Source organism: Neomonachus schauinslandi, chromosome 3 (assembly GCF_002201575.2).
Source record: "Neomonachus schauinslandi chromosome 3, ASM220157v2, whole genome shotgun sequence".
Classification (NCBI taxonomy): domain Eukaryota; kingdom Metazoa; phylum Chordata; class Mammalia; order Carnivora; family Phocidae; genus Neomonachus; species Neomonachus schauinslandi.
In genome coordinates, this window is record NC_058405.1 from 155,081,565 (window position 1) to 155,105,964 (window position 24,400).

Here is a 24,400-nt window from a genome sequence, read left to right on the forward strand (position 1 = left end):
CCCTCCTGCTATCTTCTTCTTCTTCTTCTTTTTTTTTTTAACATATAATGTATTATTTGTTTCAGAGGTACAGGTCTGTGATTCAACAGTCTTACACAATTCACAGCGCTCACCATAGCACATACCCTCCCCAATGTCTATCACCCAGCACCCCCATCCCTCCCACCCCCACCACTCCAGCAACTCTCAGTTTCCTGAGATTAAGAATTCCTCATATCAGTGAGATCATATGATACATGTCTTTCTCTGATTGACTTATTTCGCTCAGCATAATACCCTCCAGTTCCATCCACGTTGTTGCAAATGGCAAGATTTCATTCCTTTTGATGGCTGCATAATATTCCAGTGTGTGTGTGTGTGTGTGTGTGTGTGTGTGTGTGTGTGTGTGTGTATACACATCACATCTTCTTCTTTATCCATTCATCTGTCGATGGCCATCTTGGCTCTTTCCATGGTTTGGCTATTGTGGACATTGCTGCTGTAAACATCAGGGTGCTCATACCCCTTCGGGTCACTACATTTGTATCTTTGGGGTAAATACCCAGTAGTGCAATTCCTGGGTCATATGGTAGCTCTATTTTCAATTTTTTGAGGAACCTCCATACTGTTTTCCAGAGTGGCTGCACCAGCTTGCATTCCCACCAACACTGTGGGAGGGTTCCCCTTTCTCTGCATCCCTGCCAACATCTGTCATTTCCTGACTTGTTAATTTTAGCCATTCTGACTGGTGTGAGGTGGTATCTCATTGAGGTTTTGATTTGGATTTCCCTGATGCCGAGTGATGTTGAGCACTTTTTCATGTGTCTGTTGGCCATTTGGATGTCTTCTTTGGAAAAATGTCTGTTCATGTCTTCTGCCCATTTCTTGATTGGATTATTTGTTCTTTGGGTGTTGAGTTTAAGAAGTTCTTTATAGATTTTGGATACTAGCCCTTTATCTGATATGTCATTTGCAAATATCTTCTCCCATTCTGTCGGTTGTCTTTCGGTTTTGTTGACTGTTTCCTTGGCTGTGCAAAAGCTTTTTATCTTGATGAAGTCCCAATAGTTCATTTTTGCCCTTGCTTCCCTTGCCTTTGGTGATGTTTCTAGGAAGAAGTTGCTGCGGCTGAGGTCAAAGAGGTTGCTGCCTGTGTTCTCCTTTAGGATTTTGATGGACTCCTGTCTCACATTTAGGTCTTTCAACCATTTGGAGTCTATTTTTGTGTGTGGTGTAAGGAAATGGTCCAGTTTCATTCTTCTGCATGTGGCCGTCCAATTTTCCCAACACCATTTGTTGAAGAGACTGTCTTTTTTCCATTGGACATTCTTTCCTGCTTTGTCAAAGATTAGTTGACCATAGAGTTGAGGGTCCATTTCTGGGTTCTCTATTCTGTTCCATTGATCTATGTGTCTGTTTTTGTGCCAGTACCATACTGTCTTGATTACAGTTTTGTAATAGAGCTTGAAGTCCGGAATTGTGAGGCCGCCAGCTTTGCTTTTCTTTTTCAACATTCCTCTGGCTATTCGGGGTCTTTTCTGGTTCCATACAAATTTTAGGATTATTTATTCCATTTCTTTGAAAAAAGTGGATGGTATTTTGATGGGGATTGCATTGAATGTGTAGATTGCTCTAGGTAGCACTGACATCTTCACAATATTTGTTTTTCTAATCCATGAGCATGGAACGTTTTTCCATTTCTTCTTTGTGTCTTCCTCAATTTCTTTCATGAGTATTTTATAGTGTCCTGAGTACAGATTCTTTGCCTCTTTGGTTAGATTTATTCCTAGGTATCTTATGGTTTTGGGTGCAATTGTAAATGGGATCGACTCCTTCATTTCTCTTTCTTCTGTCTTGTTGTTGGTTTATAGGAATGCCACTGATTTCTGTGCATTGATTTTATATCCTGCCACTTTACTGAATTCCTGTATGAGTTCTAGTGGTTTTGGGGTGGAGTCTTTTGGGTTTTCCACATAAAGTATCATATACTCTGCAAAGAGTGAGAGTTTGACGACTTCTTTGCCGATTCGGATGCCTTTATTTCTTTTTGTTATCTGATTGCTGTGGCCAGGACTTCTAATACTATGTTGAATAGCAGTGGTAATAGTGGACATCCCTGCCATGTTCCTGACCTTAAGGGGAAAGCTCTCAGTTTTTCCCCATTGAGAATGATATTCGCTGTGGGTTTTTCATAGATGGCTTTTATGATATTGAGGTATGTCCCCTCTATCCCTATACTCTGAAGAGTTTTGATCAAGAAAGGATGCTGTACTTTGTCAAATGCTTTTTCTGCATCTATTGAGAGGATCATATGGTTCTTGTTCTTTCTTTTATTAATGTATTATATCACATTGATTGATTTGTGGACATTGAACCAACCTTGCAGCCCAGGGATAAATCCCACTTGGTCGTGGTGAATAATCCTTTGAATGTACTGTTGGATCCTACTGGCTGGTATTTTGGTGAGAATTTTTGCATCCATGTTCATCAAGGATATTGGTCTGTAGTTCTCCTTTTTGATGGGGTCTTTGTCTGGTTTGGGGATCAAGGTAATGGTGGACTCATAAAATGAGTTTGGAAGTTTTCCTTCCATTTCTATTTTTTGGAACAGTTTCAGAAGAATAGGTATTAATTCTTTTTTAAATGTTTGGTAGCATTCCCCTGGGAAGCCATCTGGCCCTGGGCTTTTGTTTGTTGGGAGATTTTTGATTACTGCTTCAATTTCCTTAGTGGTTACACTGTTGGTGGGAATGCAAGTTGGTACAGCCACTTTGGAAAACAGTGTGGAGGTTCCTCAAAAATTTAAAAATAGAGCTACCCTATGACCCAGCAATTGCACTACTGGGTATTTACCCCCAAAGACACAGATGTAGTGAAAAGAAGGGCCATATGCACCCCAATGTTCATAGCAGCAATGTCCGCAATAGCCAAACTGTGGAAAGAGCCGAGATGCCCTTCAACAGATGAATGGATAAAGAAGATGTGGTCCATATATACAATGGAATATTACTCAGCCATCAGAAAAGATGAATACCCAACTTTTACATCAACATGGATGAGACTGGAGGAGATTATGCTAAGTGAAATAAGTCAAGCAGAGAAAGTCAATTATCATATGGTTTCACTTATTTGTGGAACATAAGGAATAACATGGAGGACATTAGGAGAAGGAAGGGAAAAATGGGGGCGGGGGGAAATTGGAGGGAGAGATGAACCATGAGAGACTATGGACTCTGAGAAACAAACTGGGTTTTAGAGGGGAGGGGGGTGGGGGGATGGGTTAGCCTGGTGATGGGTGTTAAGGAGGGCACGTACTGCATGGAGCACTGGGTGTTATACGAAAACAATGCATCGTGGATCACCACATCAAAAACCAATGATGTATTGTATGGTGACTAACATAACATAATAAAATTTAAAATAAATAAATAAAATGTGTCTTTTATAAACAGCATACAGTTGGATCTTTTAAAAAATTCATTCTGCCTGTCTCTTTTTTTTTGGTGGAGTGTTTAATCCATTTATATTTATCATAATTACTGATAAGGTAGGATTTACGTCTGCCACTTTACTCTTTATTTATTTTTTTTGTCTTACATGCTTTTTATTCCTCTCTCTCTCCATTACTGCTGCCTTCTGTGTTAAGATACTTCTAGTGTACTTTTTAAATTCCCTTATTCTTTCTTTTACTATATAATTTTGAGTTATGGGTAATAAAGAGAGTTACAGACATAAACACCTTTTATATGTACTCATGTTGCTACCTTTACTGTAGTAGCTGTATTCTTTCTTTATGTGAATTCCAGTTATTGTCTAATACCCTTTTATTTCAGCCTGAAGAACTCCCTTTAGTCTTTATTCTAGGGCATATTTTTCTAGCCCTAAGTCCAGGCCCCACCAAAGAGTGGACCCTGGTCCGGGCCCACACAATTTTAATTGGGATTAGAGAGAATTTACATTTTAGCAATTGATCTTATTCATGAACATGATATATCTCTCCATTTTATTTAGGTTTTTAATTTCTCTTACCACTATTTTATAATTTTGAGCATATTGAATATTGGACGTATTTTTTTTTAGATTTGTACTAAAGATTTTCATGGGTTTTGATACTATTACAAAAGGCATACTTTTAAGAAATTTCCAATTGTTTATTGCTAGTATATAGAAATACAATTGAGTTGCATCCCTTGTATCCTTCAACCTTACTAAAGTCACTTATTCTGGTATCTTTTTTGTACACTTTTGTGGGATTTCCTCTGTAGATGATCATATCTGTTGTAAGTAGAGATATTTTTATTTCTCCATTTCCAATCTTTAGGTCTATTGTACTTTTTCTTGCCTTATTGCATCAGCTATAGCCTTCTGTATGATAATGAACAGAAATAGTGAGAGTAAATATCCTTGCTTTTTTCCCAGTGTTAGGGGGAAACATTCAAGTCTTCTACTATTAAGATTGATATTAGGTGTAGGTTTTTTATGCATACACTTCATCAGGTAAAGATGGTTCCCTTTCATTTCCAGATTGCTGAGTTTTTATCATGAAGTAATGTTGAGTTTTGTGAAATGCTTTTTCTGCATCTATTGAGATGGTCATACATTTTTTCTTCTCTAATTTATTGATGGTAGTGAATTATACTAATTAATTTTGAATGTTCAACAAGCTTTGTGTTGCTGGGATAAACTTAGTCCTGGCTTGTTATCCTTTTTATATATTGCTGAAATCATTTTACTAGTATTTGGTGGAGGCTTTCTGCATCTATGTTCATAAGCTTAAATTAATATTTAAGTAAATACCAAGTACCAGAAGGTCTTCTACTTCTAGTAAATGTGAACAATGTAATTTGTCATAGCCCTCCTGCTGAAGACAACTAGAAAAGCTGAAAATTTTTAAAAGAAAAGAAAAAAGTTTACAAAATCATCAGAGCTATCAGGCTACAAATCCCTGCATTTAGAGACAGGAGGACATGTTCATACAATAACTTCTAAATTACAGTTAAAAATGTCATTTTTAAAATAAGATAATATTTTTGGATCTAGCATAAATAGATTTCTTTTCTCCTTTTGTGTTTCAAAGGTAGATATAAATGCATTAACCCACAACCTGCAGACTCTAGAGGAAAAGAATAAGCACCTGGCAGAACAAATGGCTTCCCTAGAACTTCAGCAAGTCACTTCTGATTACAATGGGGTGGGTATAAAAAGGTCAGTTTAAATTAGGAATTAATGCCTGATGAGTTTTTTAAAAATCAGAAGTCAGAAGATGGGTTTTCTTCATTTGTTTGCATTTTAATAATTATTAAGTCCTGGATAACTCAGGCTAAATATAGCAGAGAGCCTTAGAGTACTCAAACAATAAAAGATTTAAGAAAACAAGAATTTAAGGCAGCTATTAAACATCTGCCTCCACAGATGATCTATAATACTGAAAAGCACAAATATATATAATGTTTTAAAATATTTGCTCTTCCATAAATTATGAGGAAGAAACGTATATTTTTCTTTTCCTTTTCTGACAGTTCTATTAGGTAATCAGTAATAAGTACAATTTCTAAAAGCTGTTTGACAAGGTCAGTGCAAAACAAATAAATGGTAGAGTTTGTAAAACATCTCTCAGTGAAGGGTATTTAAAGAGATGATCATTCTGTTAAGCAGCTAATGAGTTTTCCTGTGTGCTTTTGAGTACTTGAAAAAAAAATTGTTTCTATAGAATGCAGATCACCTTTGAAAATTGCAGAGAAGGTTCCGATGTGAGTCTGTCTTAATCTGAGTTAAATTCTTTCAACCTCTGTCATAAGCTGCTCATTACTTCAACTATGAAAACCTAGAGAGTAAGTCTAAATCCATTACATTTTCATAGCTTTAGAGCCAGACTGCCTGTGTTTCAATTTTGGCTGTGACCTCTCTGAGCTTCAGTTTCTTAATCTGTCAAAGTGGGGAAAATAATACCATTATTAGGAAGTTGTCTGAGGATTAAGTATGTTAATACATGTAAAGCATGTAGCAGATAACTACCATTTATTGAAATTTTAGTATCTGAACCATCCCAGAAAAAAGGCCTTTAAGTTGCTATTACAGCAACAAGGTGCATTAGCTCTAATTCCTGGTACTATCTCAGACCAATACTCCCTCCCCCAAGATTAAAGATTTATCCATGTCCTCTACTTGCTTGTTGGCCATGCATCAGCTGGGCTTATCAATCCACCTGCTTCTGGTCCCTCTGGAAGACCACATCTCAGTCTTCCTGATTCTTTCATCCCCCTCTGCCAGTGATAGGCCTGTAGCCTCATCCTAATAGTGATTTTGACAGATCCTGCCAATGATTTGATCAGTCAGTGTTGATTCTTGCCTGCTCATAGCACCTCTTAAGGTCTCTCAGTGATAAAACAAACCTCAATTCCATCTTGCAGTTCTGTGTTTCCACATAGAATTTTCTCTGACCACGCCCCTGTTGGCTGTATGAATCTTGAGAAATGCGGTTGAGGTGTCAGGATTTGGGGGGTTTTTTGTTTTTTTTTTTTTTAATCTCAGCAATATCATTAAACCTATCACCATTCAATGTTGGCAGTGTATTTTTCTTCTTTGGGAATTAACACTTGAAATTCTCAATAAGAACTACCTTCTAAAATAACCTCTTACTGGATTTTGGAGATAATGCTTATGAGTGTGTGTTGTATATGCCACACCACAGATTTGAATTCAAACAGACCTGGTTTCAACCCTTGGTTCCATTTACTGTGTGACTTGTGCAGCCTTAACCTCTATGGACTTTGGGACTAAGGAGATCCCCCCTAACCATGGGGTTCCCACAGCATGCTGTGCATATACATATCAAAATAATAATTTCATTGATTAGAAATTGATTAGAATTATGTATCTGCCTTCACTCTCTTCTAATGCAAGAACTGTAGTTACTTATCTTTATACTCCCTTACCTAACATAGCACTTAATACATAATAGGTATTTGAGAAAGATTGATTCAGTGGAACATAAGGAGGGTCATGTCTATCTTGCCAGGATATGAGGATTAAATGTCATACTGTGTGTAAAGTGCTCATCACGGGGCCTAGCTTACTTTATCCATGTTTAAACAGTATTCTTTTTTTCTTCTTCACACTGATTTTGGGTTTATTTTTATTTCGGCCTTTAATGATGGTATAATTTAAGTCTCTCACCACAGGCAGTCATTCAGGGAACCATAGTGAGGAATGATGAAAGTGGGGGAAGCTTACTATTCCTGAGTTCAAGTTAAATAACTATTCTCCTCACTTCTCGATTTCAAATGATAGCACTAGACAGAAATACAGTTCCCTACACAACTAGGACTTTAATGATTTGAAATCATTAAAAAATGAATTAACTGTATTTCTTCTCTCTCTCAAATAAATAAAATCTTAAGAATAAATAAATGTATTTCTTAAAACTAGGATGACATTCAGTCAGTGTACAGTTGGGCAGGTATCAAAGTTGGTTCTGTTTGCTGTGGCCCATGCAAACTAGTTGTTAAATATTTTTTTAAAAGATTTTATCTATTTATTTGAGAGCAAGAGACAGGGATAGCGAGTGAGAACACTGAGCGGGGAAGGGAGGGAGAAGCAGGCTCCTCCCTGAGCAGGGAGCCCAATGTGGGGCTCGATCCCAGGACCCCGGGATCATGACCCTAAGACAAAGGCAGACACTTAACTGACTGAGCTACCCAGGCACCCCTAGTTGTTAAATATTTTGAATAAAGTCCCTGCTTACAGGAGTGCCTGACTGCTCAGTCAGTAGAACATGCAACTCTTGATCTCGGGGTTGTGAGTTCAAGCCCCATGTTGGGTATAGAGATTACTTAAAAATAAAATCTTAAAAAAAAAAAAAAAAATCCCTGCTTACAATCTGCCTATAAAATAGCTTTACCAAGATGCTAGTATCTGTTGGCTTTATGTATTCTAACAGCTTCTGCTAACTTTCACAGCTTATCTAAATTTTTTTTAAAAGATTTTTTTATTTGAGAGAGAGAGAGAGCAAGCACGAGCAGGGGGAGAGGGAGAAGCAGAGTCCCCGCTGAGTAGGGTCAGCTCACCTAAAATTTAAAAATGATTTTAGAAATCATTCTGTAGCTTACAGTTGAATCCTTGTCAACCTTTCTTTCATATCTTAAGATAATTCTGTTTGCTTCCTGCTTTTTCCAAGTAGTGATATTTTTGAATCAGTTAAAATGCATATTCTAACCATTAGCATTTTTCTTTGTATGGTAATTCTCAAATGATTCTCCAGTTTCTATTTTGCTTTGCATATTAATAATCTTTGTAGTATATTGACAAGATTATTTAAGCAAAGGTTAATCTCTGTTTGGCCTTCCACAACTCAGAATCTGAGATATTCACTCATTCAAGTGCTCTCTAATTTCTGGTCTTCCATTGATTCTCTTTAATATAAGGCCTATTTAAATAATCTGGAAACGGCGCCTGGGTGGCTCAGTTGGTTAAACGACTGCCTTCAGCTCAGGTCATGATCCGAGGGTCCTGAGATCGAGTCCCACATCGGGCTCCCGGCTCAGCGGGGAGCCTGCTTCTCCCTCTGACCCTCTCCCCTCTCTTGCTGTTTCTCTCTCGCTCGCTCTCTAATAAATAAATAAATAAAATCTTAAAAAATAATAATAATAATCTGGAAACAATAATTTAAATTACTGCCTTAATATCTGCTTTCCTTTAGCAACTAGAACAATTTCTTTGTTTGTTGTGAATTTAAATAAGTGACCTTGTGTCAAATATTAATCACATTTTGATTTTGCTTAGACACTTTACACTTACCACTGCATTAGCATTCTCTTAGGTGACCAAAAAAAGGGAAGATTATTTTTAAAGTATACTTAACAGATTAATAGAATTTCTGTATGCCTTTGCTTAAAAGAGGGAATTTTATTGAGGTAAAAGTGCCATTATTTAAAAAAAATTCCTGGACACCTTTTGTAAGAGACCCAGATCATCTAAGTTACTGCAAAAAAAACCCTTTTCATATTCCAAAAAGGCAAGCAGTTATCTCTGTTTGTTACAGCTAGCATATTTTAGGTTAAATCTAGCTCTTGGTGTTTTATACACTGAATCTGCACTTTACAGTACATTGGGCACCTCAGTTTATAGACTTTAGAATTGAATTTTAAGTAACTAAGATTTTATGGTTATGGTATAGCTTTGTTTTTGTAACATCATTGGCCACCCTTGTCATTTATTTTTGCTGAAGACTTAGTCAAAACATAATCCCAAATGTTGTGTTCATGCAATGTTTTTACCTCAGTTTCCAAAATAGAAAGTATGGTGAGAAAGGGGGATTTCCACTGACAGAAAATTGATGATTAACTTTATGATAATATATTGTTATTAGCCGCCCCTTTATTGATAACAGTCTATATTTCTCTTAGGTTATTTTGAAACCAATACTTTTTTGGTCTGAATGCTTTTAAAAAATATTTTCCTTTGCCTTAGTGGGAACCACACATAGTGATTAAAAGTGAAACTTTAATGGGGCACCTGGATGGCTCAGTCAGTTAAGCGTCCGACTTGATTTCAGCTCAAGTCATGATCTCAGGATCTTGAGATCAAGCCCCATGTTGGGCTCTGCACAGAGCCTACTTAAGATTCTCTCTCTCCCTCTCCCTCTGCCCACTCGCCCTTGCACTCTGTCCTGCTGCTGTCTCTCTTAAAAAAAAGAAACTTTGAGAAACAATGTATGAATATGTATAATTAATGTATGAAATAAATACTGCTCTGATAGGACAAATACTCAGATGGCCATAATAGTTAACCTACTGATGCTTAATATTGGATATAAATTTTTATATTGAATGTGCATAATTTTGGGGTAGGTTGTATAGAAAGACTAGTCACTCTAGGGAAAAACTAAGAGGCAGCAGAGGCAAATAAATATGAATCCTGGTTTTGTCACTGTAGAAATGATAAGGGTATGAATACTTGTTCAGAAAATGGTTATTCCATTCTATGCCTAGGTACTGATAACCTGTGTTTGCTTTGTCAGCTTGCCCAACAGCAAGTGGAAAAGGCCTTGGGAAAAATTACTGAGAGTAAAAATAAACTGGCCTATGAAAAGGGAAAACTCCAGGTATGAGATTTTATTTTCTGATTTGTGTTGTGTAATTTTTTAATCACAGTTGTCAAGTTAAATATTGCCAGGTTTTGAGAAATTCTGTAACTTTGGACCAAAGTTTTTGAACCCCCCTAAGTTTGTTGCCTTATTAAATAAAATCCAGATGACTTCTATTCACATACCTGTAATATAATACTGAAAGTTAAAATTATGAAACCAAAGCCCATTCTGTGACTCTTTGAAGTTGTATTATAATTGTTTTATGCATGGTCATTCACTGAGAATGTAGACAGCCTATGCTCTCTTTTTTTGCTGAAATTTTATAATATTCTTAAAAAGAAATAACCCTGGAAATTGGGACTCAAAGGCAATAGACTTGAGTGAATGGGATACTGTTTTGCTTCCTGTGGGGTTTATCCCTATAGTACCTACAGAGCAGGAAGCTTGACACTGATAACCAACTCCAGCGGAAATGCTGAAGTCTGAATAAATGGGTCACAGCCTTAGCTACACATTACAATTTGAGGAATTTTTTAAACACCTCATTCTGGGAAGTGTATGATGTCTGCCATTTACTTTGAAATGAAACAGAAAAAAAAAAATAGTTTGGTGGATCAATAAAGGAAATTGATAGATGAATTGGTATGTGATAAGCAGGTATAAAAAAATTAATGGTAGAATTTGGATGGTGAGGGTATTCACATTCACAGTAAAATTCTTTCAATTTTTCTGTTCATCTATAAAATACAAGGGGAAAAATCCCCATGACAAGGCTTGCCCCCCAGACCAATTAGATCAGAATCTCAGGGAATAGGTCCTAGGCTTCAGTGCTTTTTAAGCTCCCCAGTGATTCTAATATGCAACCATACTTGAGGACCACTGGATTAAATGGTATGAAGTGAAGTCCAGTTAGAGCTGATTTGATTAAGTAATCTCACTACAGACATGTAAAGCATGTCAGTGTTAATTTCATCTCATTTGCTCCAGGAGCTTGTTATAGGGTTAGCACACCAGATCGGCCCAGATATGTAAAAGGCAGTTGGTAAAGTTGGTTGTGAAATAATAGGTTGTCTGCTGAAAAATAAGGCTATTTGGCCACCATCTGTGTGCTTTTAATATTTTCTGGAGTCAGTGTTACATTCAAATATAATCATTTATATTTGTTTAACCTTGGGCAAGTCTTAATTTTCTTGAATTTCATATTTTTTTTAAAAATTCAATTCCTGGGGTATCTGGGTGGCCCAGTTGGTTAACTTTGGACTCTTGATTTCGGCTTAGGTCATGACCCTCAGGGTTGTGAAATCAAGCCTTATGTCGGGCTCCATGCTGGGCATGGAGCTTGCTTAAGATTCTCTCTTTCCAGGGGTGCCTGGGTGGCTCAGTTGGTTAAGCATCGGCTCAGGGTCCTGGGATCAAGCTGTAGGTCTGGCTCCCTGCTCAGCGGGGAGCCAGCTTCTCCCTTTCCCTCTGCCACTTCCCCTGTTTTTGCTCTTTCTCTCTGTCAAATAAATAAATAAAATCTTAAAAAAAAAAAAATTCTCTCTTCCCTCTCCCTCTGCCTCTCCACCCCGCACCCCACTGTGCATTCTCTAAAAAAAAAAAAATTCAGTTCTTTTAAAATCTATTTATCAAAATATTCAAAAATAATTGATACTTTAATATTTGTTTCTTTTTTAATGCATTCAATAACAAAATCTAATAGTGTTTTTGTAAACTAATTTCAAACTAGTGATAAGCACAGCTTCTCAAGATATTTGCAGTAACTGTTATGTGATATGAAAATATCTGTGATGTCTACTGGAAACAAAGTAAGAAGTTCTGCTAACACTACTGTGGTGTACTGCCTACATTTTTTTATTTTTAATTGAAACATAGTTGGCATACAATATTATATAATTTTAGACATACAACATAGTGAATCAGTAATTATGTACATTACAAAATGCTTACCATAAGTGTAGTTACCATCTGTCACCATACAAAGTTATTATAACATTATTGACAATATTCCCAATGCTGTACTTTTCATCCCTGTCTCTTATTTCATAACTGGAAGTTTGTACCTCTTAATCCCCTTCACCTAATTCACCTATCCATTCCCCCCCACCTCTGACAGCCATGTATTTATGAATCTGTTTCTGGTTTTTTGTTCATTTGTTTTGTTTTAGATTCCACGTAGAAGTGAAATTATATGGTATTTGCTTTTCTCTGACTTATTTCACTTAGCATAATACCCTCTAAGTCCATCCATGTCATTCCAAATGGCAAGATTTCATTCTTTTTCAGTATTTCCAAATATTCCAGAATATAGAAGAGGAAGAAAAACTTCCAAAAATCAGAAACAGATTCATAAATACAGAGAACTGGTAGTTGTCAGGGGTGGGGGGTGGTGAAATAGGTGAAGGGGATTAAGAGGTACAAACTTCCAGTTATGAAATAAATAAATGACAGAGAAAATTATATAATATTGTATGTCAACTATAATTAAAAATTTTTTTAATGTAGGCAGTAAACCACAGTAGTATCAGCAGAACCTATTATTTTATTTATTTATTCATTTTAAGATTTTACTTATTTATTTGAGATAGAGAGCAAGAGTAGGGGGCAGAGGGAGAAGCAGGCTCCCTGCTCAGCAGAGAGCCTGAGGCAGGGCTTGATCCCAGAACTCCAGGATCATGTCCTGAGCTGAAAGCAGATGCTCAACTGACTGAGCCACCCAGGTTCCCCAGAACCTGTTACTTTAAATGTTTGGTAGAAGTCACCTGTGAAGTCATCTGATCCTTGACTTTTGTTTATTAGGATTTTTTTTTATTGCTGATTCAATTTCATTACTAGTAATCAGTCTGTTCAAATTTTCTATCCCTGATTCAGTCTGGGGAGATTGTATGTTTCTAGGAATTTATCCATGTTTTCTGGTTGTCCAGTTTGTTGGCATATAATTTTTCATATTCTCTTATAATCCTTTGTATTTCTGTGATATGGTGTTTATTTCTCCTCCTTCATTTCTGATTTTATTTACTTGAGTCCTCTTTTTCTTGATGAGTTTGGCTAAAGGTTTATCAGTTTTATCTTTTCAAAGAACCAGCTTTTGGTTTCATTGATCTTTTCTATTTTTTCAGTCTCTCTTTTATTTCTGCTCTAGTCTTTATTATTTCCTTCCTTCTGCTAACTTTGGGCTTTTTCTTTTTCTACCTCCTCTAGGTGTAAGGTTAGGTTGTTTATGTGAGATTTTTCTTTTGCCTTGCTGTACGCTTCCCTCTTAAAAGTGCTTGGGTTGCATCCTATGTTGTTTGATTGGAGCACTTAGTCCATTTACATTTAAAGCAATTCTTGATAACTACTTACTGGCATTTTGTTAATCGTTTTTTTATTGTGTTTGAGTTTCATCTCTTTCACCTATAAAATGAGGAGGGGAAAGCATACCTCTCATCTCCTTTTCATTAGGAAAGCTAGTCAACATTACAGGCTGGGTGTATAGATTACTATTTAACCTTTTATACCTCAATTACATACTTCAGAGGTTATCCTCAGAATCTTAAGGAAAATACAACTTTTTTCTGCTCATATTCCTACAACAAGGGCTTAATGTTTTTGATAGTCTTTGAAAGCTGAAACACTTGAAACTATTGATTCATGGTGTTTTTATGTCATACCTTGGGTTGGCACATTCCAAAGGGACTGACTTCATCAACCCAAGGGAAAATGCTCTTATACCATAAAAGTCTTGCAAGATAATTTAAAGGAAGAGCTGCATACTAAACATGATCAAAATAATCTTCTGTGTTCTCTCTACATTGAATAATTGATTAAAATATTACCTATGAATCATTTGATAAAAGATTACATTTTAGAATTGACTTAATGATTGGTATAAAGAGTGGGTTTTAGCTGCTAATATAGACTGTGTCAGAAACTGCTGCCCCAGATTCAAACATGGTCTGAATTTTATTTTCAATGTAATGTACTATTCCATTTTATAAATATGCCAAAATAGATTTATCCTTTCTTCTGTTGATGGACATTTAGGCAGTTTCCAATTGCTTACAAACAACACCGATGTGATGAATTATTGTACATGTCTCCTTGTACTCATATATAAAAAAATTCTCTAAGCTAAGTATAAATCTTGAGAGGAGAATTCCTGGATTGTAGGATTACAGATGTTGAATTTTACTAGAGTTTATTAAATTACTCCTGAAAGTAGTTATACCAGTTTTGAAAGCAGTCTCTATAATAGAGACATGTGTTAACATGGATCAGTCTCATAAAATAATACTATATACTATTTAGGGATACATTTATAGTAAAATTATTAAAAAGGATTAAGAATGATAAACTAAAGACCTTGACCTAAGTTACTGCTGTTCCTGAGACTGGCTGATAAGCTAGTGTTGGAAGCTGCTTGGATTTTAATCCCCCCCCCCACCCACCCAGATCTCTGTGGGGCAGCACAATGTATTTGCTTCTGTGTTCTTTCCCCTATGAATGTCCTGAATTAAAAATCATGCCAAATAAGACAATACAAAAATTAAAGTGCTTATAAATGAGAACATGCCATCTGAAAAGTTTCAGGGCATTTTACTGTGTACCTAGAGGTTGAGTTAAGCAAAGATAAAAGAAGGATCCAGCTTAGTGGAACAGGAGAGAGATCCTGAGACAGAATGTGTTTTTATGCAGTCTTTGAAAAAAACCCAATATTAGCAATCACATTTTTAACAGTTCCTGAAAGTGTCCAGTAACTATAGGCAAGAAGTGTTTACCCTCTACAGGTAGGAAACAAGACACACAGAGGGGGAAAAGTTGATTTAAATAAAAAAATTTTGGATGAAATTTTTACTGATTCAGAGATAAGCTCAGTAATGTTAATTGTTGGTTTGTATGAAAGGGTGGGTAGGATAGGAAGAAAATGTGGAAAAACACAGTTTGGAGGTTAGTGAATAAATATTAATGATTTCATTCCCCCAAATGATCATTTTCTTTAAAGAGAAAGATATGTCATCTTTCTCAGTTAGTGTTAAAGTATAATTCATTGTATAAGAACTTCATTTACTCAACTTTTATAATTCTGTCAATAAGACTGTCATCTTGCATATTGACAATTCTAATTATCCATATTCAAAATGTTTTTTGAATGTTAGATATCACAGTTTTTTAATTGAAATTATTACCCACAAAGTCTCACTTTCATATTCATGAGTCATGTTAATTTGGAGTTTCCATAAGCAATAGAAACCAAATTAGTTATCCCCGTACATGTAAATGGCTATAGCCTACTTTAAGCTATTGAAATAGCTATGTTAGTTGAAATAGCGTTCTTTACATGATTAGAAAAACTTGGGATTGCTTTTATAACTTTTAAGGATTCTCTGTGATTTTTCCAAACTCATGACATCTTATTTTTCTTTTTAGAGTTGTGTGTGTGTGTGTATATATGTATAACATATATATCCTTTTAGAGTATGTGCGTGTATATATGTATGTATATGTGTGTATGTATATAATATATCCTTTTAGAGTATATGTATTAATAATATATATACACATAAAATTAATAAGCCTCATTTTATTATTCTTCTGTTTTACCCTAGATAAAAGTTAAACAGCTAGAGGAACAACTACATTCTTTTACTGAAACCAGTTCACAGAATGACCATCTACGCAAGTTGAACAAGGCTCTAGAGAGCAAATATGCTCAGGTGTGATTAATAGCTACAAAACAGATTGCTGTTATATTGTTTTAATTAGGTTTTAAGAAATTGATGCCTTTCTCCCCACCTTACCATATAGTCCCAGAAAGATGAATATTCTCTCATTTGACTCAATTCACAAATATTTTTTAAACACCCCCAATGTACAAGGTTTTGCTGAACTGTGAGAAAAAAAGATGCCTGAAGTAGGACTGGGACATTCCAACTTACTTATGCTCTAATTGGAGGCTTAGGAATGTACTCATAAACTTTATTATAGAATTAAAAGTTATGTCTTTCAGAAGCAAAATAATGTTATGAGTGAGCATTCATAGGGAGCATCATTTTAATGAAAGCATCGAGAAACACTTTCATAGAGGAAGCGGTTTTATAATTATTGGCAAATTCAGAACTCAGTGCCAACAAGATACACCTGCACCAGACAGCTCACATGAAAGAGGCGTTAGTATAAGTGCTTACTTGTCACTGTGGTGGCTGCTGAGGCTGAAAACCTTTTGTAGTTCATATAAAATTTTAACACATGAATGGAGAAAGACAAACAATGTAACAAAACATTTAGTGAAGAAAAATAATCAGAGTAGTTACATAGAAGACGACTTCATGTAAGCTGCTTGTAGTAAATGGTCCTATTTTTTCTCCCCAAGATTCACATTCCCTCTTTCACAGAAATTTCTGGAATTGTTTTGAAAATTTCAATGAACACTTCACAAAAATGTAAAATTATCATACCTTTTCAAAAAATGCTAGTATTATCAATTTGAATTCAAAATTCAGTAGTACAAAGCCACTTACTCAACAAAGATGACGTAACCCAAAACATTTACACTATTACAGGCTACACTTCAGAATCATTATGGCAATAAATTAATGGTTGAAAAATAATTAAAGCCATTATTCCTATTTTTTTTTTTAATTTTTTTTTTTTAAGATTTTATTTATTTGCGAGAGAGAGAATGAGAGACAGAGAGCATGAGAGGGAGGAGGGTCAGAGGGAGAAGCAGACTCCCTGCTGAGCAGGGAGCCCGATGCGGGACTCGATCCCGGGACTCCAGGATCATGACCTGAGCCGAAGGCAGTCGCTCAACCAACTGAGCCACCCAGGCGCCCCATTATTCCTATTAATAGGACACAATATAAAGCTAACTTTAAGAGCTGGTTAATTACTTAGGAGTCAGATATAGAACCTCAGGAAGAATTTTTGTCACCTCCACACACTCCCACAAAATAACTGTCCTCTTTTTTGTTTGTTTGTTTGCTTGCTTGCTTTTTCTTTTCTCCTTATTCTCCGGAATTACATCTAATTCAGTAGTTTCCAGACTTACAAATTTGGCCAACTGTAAAAATTATTTTTTGTTGAGAAAAAACTTGCCATGATTCTTTGTTCTTCTACATGTGACACTTACTGCTTCTTGTTTCAGACTCTTTTCAAGAATGAATATATAACAAATAGCCTTGTGGGACAGAGATGGCATCATCTCTCTCCTGACCAAAGGGCAGGCATGCTTATTGTCCATTATAGAAGATTCAAGTTCCATAAACTCAGGGTTCCTCTTTTCTAATGCTACTCATTGCGTGTGCTAATGCCATCTGGCCCTCGTATTGCCCTTAGGACTCAGGGAGTGAATGAAAATATGCTGATGCCCATGCTGTTTGTTGTGCCATGAAAATAAAGTCCTTTGTCCCTAAAAAAAAAAAAGAAAAGAAAAATAATCCAGGAATGTGTTACCAAGAGAAAGTGATTCATTTCAACGATTTAGATTTACCATGTATGAAATTTAAAAAAAAAAAATCTTAAATACTCAGTATGTCTAACTTCTGTATCTATAATATTTTTGTTTGTATACCACTGGTAACTAAGGAGGTAGAATGTGTCTTCAAAGAGAATACTGTTAGGGTTCTAACCATCTGACTATACTGGAAAAGGGGGCCTCATTAGATACACTCTCCTACAGGGAATTCGATTTAAGGAAGGTCTGTTTCTTCACTAGGACAACTTTACAGTGTGATTTCTTCATTCTGAAAGCAAAGGAACACATTTTCAAGTATACTTTCCATCAGAGCTTCATTTAGAGTACTGTGTTGTTCCTCCTCATAAAAGGAGCACTCATTGAAAAATAACTCTAGGTTTAGTCATTTTACTGTTTTTAATTGGTGATGCCTCCAAGAAGAAGGAAATCTCCGGAGAGGCCTGCGTCTTTGAAATTGTTTGAAAGCTATAGGCCCCATGTAAACAACGTAAGGGAAAGAACTTCGTCAGTTGGTTTGCCCAGTGTTATTCCCAACTCTGCACGCCGTGTGACCTTTGCACCTACTCTGACTACTATGAGAGCTTCTCAGGAGATTGGAGACTCTAGAATCTCTCTAAAGACTCTTTTGAATGCTATTAAAACCATGGAGGGAAGACTGGAAGGTAAAATAGACATTCTTGCTTCAAGACCATTAATTAATGAATCACCAAATTTTCTTAAACGGGATTCGGTAAGTGAAGACCACAAATTAAGTCATAAGGAAATTTCAGATTTATACAACAATGAAGAAAAGTAGTAACAATCCAGAAAGATAATGTTTGGAGGTATGAGTAACAACGAGGAAGTTAGGTTCTTCACAAATAAGAAAAACTGACAATGTAGATTGAAACCGTCATTTTGGCTAGCACATAACTAATTTTTAGAAAGATTTGGATTAACAATAGCCATTGAGATTTTTTAAATCTGATTTTGATTTTTTTAAAATTTAAAATATCTATCTAATCTTAATATTCATGGTAAAATGTTTAGATAAAGCCTGCTTTTAAAATAGAAATACATTAATAAAAGCCCCAAGAACTTGAACATTGGAAAATATTTTCCAAAGAAAACTTTTTAGAGTATCCATCTTTGCTTGATATTTAAAAATAGAAATTACTATATAGTTTGTATTCTAGAGTTGACTCCTATTTAGATCTTTTCTGTAAACATTTCTGCTAGTGGCCTTTTCATATGTATCTTAAAAAATTGGTAAAATTATAAAAACTGTATTCTTCCTTGAGTCCCTTTCTAGAACAAAATCGAGTAGGTTTTCAGAGTCTGTGAATTGACATCCTTGGTAATATTTTTGGAACCTTAAAAAGTATTTCAAATGTTATAGGTGAAAAGTTTTAAGGGAGTGTAATAATGTTGAAGAAGATGTAGAGAAAAGATACTGTTTTTTGTTGCTGTTGGAAGTGTAAAATGTTACAACTTCTTGTGGAGGACAATTTAGTATCTATCATTTCACCTCACAGTTATACTTCTAGGACTTTCTCCTACAGATATACCAGCTTATACATATGACATGCTTCCAAGATTATTTATTGAAGTACTGTTTGTTAATAGCAAAAGACTGGAAACAACCAAAATTTCATCAGTAAGAGACTAGCTAAATAAATCATGGTGTATTCATGGTTTGGAATACTGTTTGAACATATGTATGTATATACTATATATATGTATATAGTATATATGTATTAAAACAGTCAAGGTTCAGAAGAGTATACATAGTATTTTACTATTTGTGTAGTAAAAGGGGTAGGAGGATAAAAAATATATACATATGTGAGTGTGTGTGTGTGTGTGTATGTATATATATATACATATATATTCACTTGTAATGCATAGAATAGCTCCACAATGCATCATAAATTGGCAACATTATTTTTGAGGAAGAAAACTGGATGGCAGGGAAATTTTTCACTTTACCCTTTTGTATCTTAATAATGTGACACCTATTCAAAGTAATTTTATGAACATTTCATTTTCAACAAAAGTGAAGGTAGAGAAAGAATGGTCTTTTCAACAAATGGTGCTGGAGCAGCTGGATATCCATATGTAAAAACAAAAAGCCTTTGATTCATACCTCACACCATATGTAAAAATTAACTCAGGGGCACCTGGGTAGCTCATTCAGTTAAGCGCTGGACTCTTGATTTTGGCTCAGGTCATGATCTCAGGGTCGTGAGATTGAGCCCTGCTTGCCCCTTTCCCTCTGTTCCTCCTTGTGTGCTCACACTCTCTCTCAAATAAATAAAATCTTTAAAAAAAAAATTGATGAGCTCAAAATGGATCAGTCCTAAATGTAAAACCTAAAACTGTAAAACTTCTAGAAGAAAACATAGGAGGAAATCTTTGTGATCTTGGATTACTCAGAGATATCTTAGATTTGACATCAAAAGCATGATCCATAAAGGGAGAAAAAAGATACGACAGCTTATGCTCTTCAGGAATATTAATAGAATGAGATATAAGCTGTAGACCGGTAGAAAATAGTTGCAAATCACATATCTTATAAAAGGCCTTGTCTCCAGAATGTAGTAAACTATCAAAACTTATTAAAAAGAAAACAACTCAATGAAAAAAAGATATATGGATAATAACTAAGTACTTGAAAAGATGTTAAACATCAGTCATTAGGGAAATGCAAATTAAAACCACAGTGAGATAGTACCACACACCTATTAGAATGTATAAAACTGAAAAACTGATCATACCAAATGTTAGTGAAGATGCAGAGCAACTGGGACTCACACACACTGCTGAAGGGAATGTCAAATGGTACAACCACTTTGAAAAATAGTTTGGTAGTTTCTTTAAAAATGAAACACTACTGTATAACCCAGCCATTCCTCTCCTACATAGCTACCAAAGATAAAGCATAAATCTATACAAAGTCTTGTATACAACTATTCACAGCAGCTTTATTTGTAATAGCTTAAAGCTGGAAGCAACGCAAGTGTCCAGAAGGTGAATGGATGAGTAAATTGTGGTATGTCCTACAATAGAATACTGTTCAGCAACAGAAAGGATCGAACTATTGATACATGAAAAAGATGGAATGAATCTCAAAATAATTATGCTGAGTGAAAGCCATTCAAAAAAGAGTACATACAATATAATTCTATCTATAAAAAATTCTAGAAAATAAAAACTATCATGACAGAAAACAGACTAGTTGCCTTGTGTGGAGGTGGGGGAACAAGGAGAGACAGAAGGGAGATTACAAAGAGGCATGAGAGAACTTTTGAGATGATAGAAATGCTTATTATCTTGATTATGGTTTCAGGAGTTTATACAGATGTCAGAACTGTATGCTTGAAATATACACAGCTTATTGTAGGTCATTCATACCTCAGTCATGCTGTTTAAAAAAGGATAATGTGAACGTATTACCTATACAAAAGTTAATTACATTAAAATGTTCAACATTCTTGAAATGACAAAACTACGGAGGTCTAGAACAAATTATTACTTGCCCCGGGGCAGGGGATGGGTTTGGGAGAGTGTGTGTACAAAGAAGTAGCACATGTGGATTCTTTTGTGGCGGGATGGGGCAGTCCTGTATCTTGATTGCGATGGTGTTCATGTGAATAACGTGCATGGGATCAGATTACATAGAGCTCTGTGCATGCACACACACAGATGAATGCAGGTTTAAAAAAATGGGGAAAATGGAGTAAGTTCTGTAGTCCATTTAATCTGCTAGTTAACAATAATGTACCAAAGTCCGTTTCCCAATTTTGATGTTGAACTACAGTAGTGTAAGATGTCACCATTAGAAGCAAGGTGAAGAATACATAAGACTCTGTGCTACTTTGGCAACATCCTATGAATCTAGTTATTTCAACACTTTTTAAAAAAATAATATTTAAGGGCGCCTGGGTGGCTCAGTTGGTTAGGCGACTGCCTTCGGCTCAGGTCATGATCCTGGAGTCCCGGGATCGAGTCCCGCATCGGGCTCCTTGCTCAGCGAGGAGTCTGCTTCTCCCTCTGACCCTCCCCCCTCTCATGTGCTGTTTCTCTCTCATTCTCTCTGTCTCAAATAAATAAATAAAATCTTTAAAAAAAAATATTTAAAATAGTGTGATCATTTGAAATGATTGTGTAGATATACTAAAAGTATTTCAGGGATATAAAATACTAATACTTCTAATTAGGATGCACTCTAACACTATTTTCTTGACACTACTTAGTATTTGTTTGTCTTTGCTTTTGTTATAGTCTGCATTTGTTATACTCTCAAATTCCATGATAATCTGTTTCCCCCCCATTACATCTGACCTTCATAGTCTTATCTCCCTTATCACTTAGCCTGTACTTTCCTGGAGATTGACATCTATTAGGTTTGCTCATGTTTACTCACACAGTTTTTTTTTTTTTTTTTTTTTTTTTTTTTCTTTTTTTTTAACGGGTTTTTTTTTTTTTTTTTTTTTTTGCTTTGTAGTTTTCTTTAAAGGGAAAAATAGCTAATAAAGCTGGTGGATTTATTATAGTGGATAAGCGTATTTAATTAAACATTTTAAGTTTGGTTTCCAAATTGCTGTGTCTTATTCTAATTGCTGATTTACAGTGCTTTGCTCCCTACTAAGGTGAAATCCATTCTTGAAAAGAATGAAGAGGAGCTCTCACAAGCCATGAAGTGTCGGGACGCAGCCCTGAAAGAGAGCCAGAGGTTGAAAGGGGACCTCGAGGCCTTGGAGGACAGAGAGAACAAGAAGGCAAGGCATCAGTCCTTTGTGAGAGTTTGTTACTGACACGAGGTGCTTAAGAAATCTTTTACAAGTCCTATTCCTTCATTTCTTGTTCCCTTGAGTAAGAATGAGGATTGATCAGAGGAGGATTATTTTTCCTAAAGATAACTTTAGAAGAGCTGCAAAGTATTTGCCTTAAAAACACATCACTTAACTCCCAATCTTAAAAGAAAATGTCCTAATTTTTTTCTGTTGAAACACATCGGACCTTGGTAACAAAAAACTGTCTACTTAAGTGTTATTAAGACGTCACTAATTCTGATGGCTCTCAGATGTGTTCTCTTCTGGCCCCATCATGAGCTCACCAAGCAGACCAGCCTGGGACACGCACATGGAGAACCGGGAAGTTGTTGATGCCGTTGCCTCTGGTTAATACGCACACTGTGCGGGAGGCCACTGTGGGGAAGCACTGCAGTTCCCCACAGGATGTGGGGTCTAGTGTTCCTTTTTCTCTAAGTCACAATAGCTTCAGATCTTAACAAGATAAACATGCTTCCGTTGTTCCTCTTAGCATTCTACCCATGCTTGCTTTCCATACTGTTGCCTAGAAGTAATGGGACTCAGCAACAGCAGAATAACCAGAAAGGATCAAATATCTTTGTCTTGTTTCATTTTCTCTTAGGTGGGAAACTTTCAGCGACAACTGGCAGAGGCTAAAGAAGACAACTGCAAGGTTACAATTATGTTGGAGAATGTGCTGGCTTCTCACAGTAAGATGCAAGGTGCTCTGGAAAAAGTACAAATAGAGCTTGGGCGGAGGGATTCAGAGATTGCAGGCCTCAAGAAAGAAAGGTACTGGAGATTATTTTTCTGTCTTTGTGCGTGTAGCTGTCTGCTGCATTATAGTAAGGAGCGGCGTGCAGTCAAGGAACAGTCACTCTAAACTAAAGAACTAGGCCCTGTTTGAGGAAAGCATCCTAGGAACTTGACCGGAAAGCAAGATCTTTTGGTGAATGCACTAACCTCGGCCTCTCGACTTCCCAAGCTGCTCTTACCTACAGGCCCCGGCCTGGAGCCACAGCCTCCACCCAGGGTCCCCCACCTCCTGCCGGGCCGTGCCTGATGCACGCTGGCTGCCCCCGCAGCCGCACCCTTGTATCCTGGCCATTCCTCCTGCCCAGTGGGGTTTTGTGCAACGCAGTGTTCTTTGTAAACCAACATGCTTATTTGGATAGTCTTTAGTCAAGGGGAGATTTTTGTTTGGAACCAAAGACCTCCCTTCAGTCCTGAACAGGTTTTTCTTCCAATTCCAACCCAAAGTTTGACATATTTCCCTCTCCCTATTTTACTACTCACTAAATGTATGAATATGACCATTCACCCCCTTTATTATGCTACACTCGTAAAGCCCTCTATTTTAGCTTTACATTTCAGAAATGTTGAAATGTAGACCTGTTCGATGAAACGCAATATTATAAAACATAAAGACCTAGAAAATTAGGGAGAATCTGGAATTAGCAATGAACATGATTTTCAAAGATTGAAAATTCCCGTATTTTGTAGTGATGTAAAGGAGTTGTATTCTAGAAGTTCGTGTGCGATATTGCTGCTTTACCTGTCCTGTTTCTACACCATTTAAACCTGCTCTTGGGTCTACAGAATAATAGTTGTCTAGTCTAGGTAACTAAAGCTAAGTGCCTACTTGAGTTTGAATTATCTATATATTAGTGTCCTATTTATTTATTTATTTTTAAAGATTTTATTTATTTATTTGACAGAGAGAGAGAGACAGTGAGAGAAGAAACGCAAGCAGGGGGAGTGGGAGAGGGAGAAGTGGGCTTCCCGCGGAGCAGGGAGCCCGATGCGGGGCTCGATCCCAGGACCCTGGGACCACGACCTGAGCCGAAGGCAGACGCTTAACGACTGAGCCACCCAGGCGCCCCTATTAGTGTCCTATTTAAAGATTAATAATTATTTTAGAGGAATTCTGAGAACTACTTCTAGCCATGTTTTATGAGTAAACTCCTTCTTTGAATGTTTCAAGTTGCATAAAAGTTTCCCCTTGAGGTTAATAAACAAATGGTTTGAGTTTAATAATTTCTCTGAAATATACTGTAATGTGTATATTAATGGTGCATATACCCT

At 36.2% G+C, this 24,400-nt stretch overlaps 1 protein-coding gene across 1 annotated transcript in view; it reads left to right on the forward strand.

Annotated features, from left to right (window-relative positions):
* CCDC150 (coiled-coil domain containing 150) overlaps positions 1 to 24,400 on the forward strand; it is a 77,680-nt gene that overhangs the window by 37,240 nt on the left and 16,040 nt on the right. The window contains 6 exon segments of the mRNA XM_021703078.1: positions 5,057 to 5,170; positions 9,998 to 10,081; positions 15,655 to 15,762; positions 16,133 to 16,213; positions 22,154 to 22,282; positions 22,938 to 23,107. Of these exon segments, the coding sequence (XP_021558753.1) occupies positions 5,057 to 5,170; positions 9,998 to 10,081; positions 15,655 to 15,762; positions 16,133 to 16,213; positions 22,154 to 22,282; positions 22,938 to 23,107 (686 nt within the window).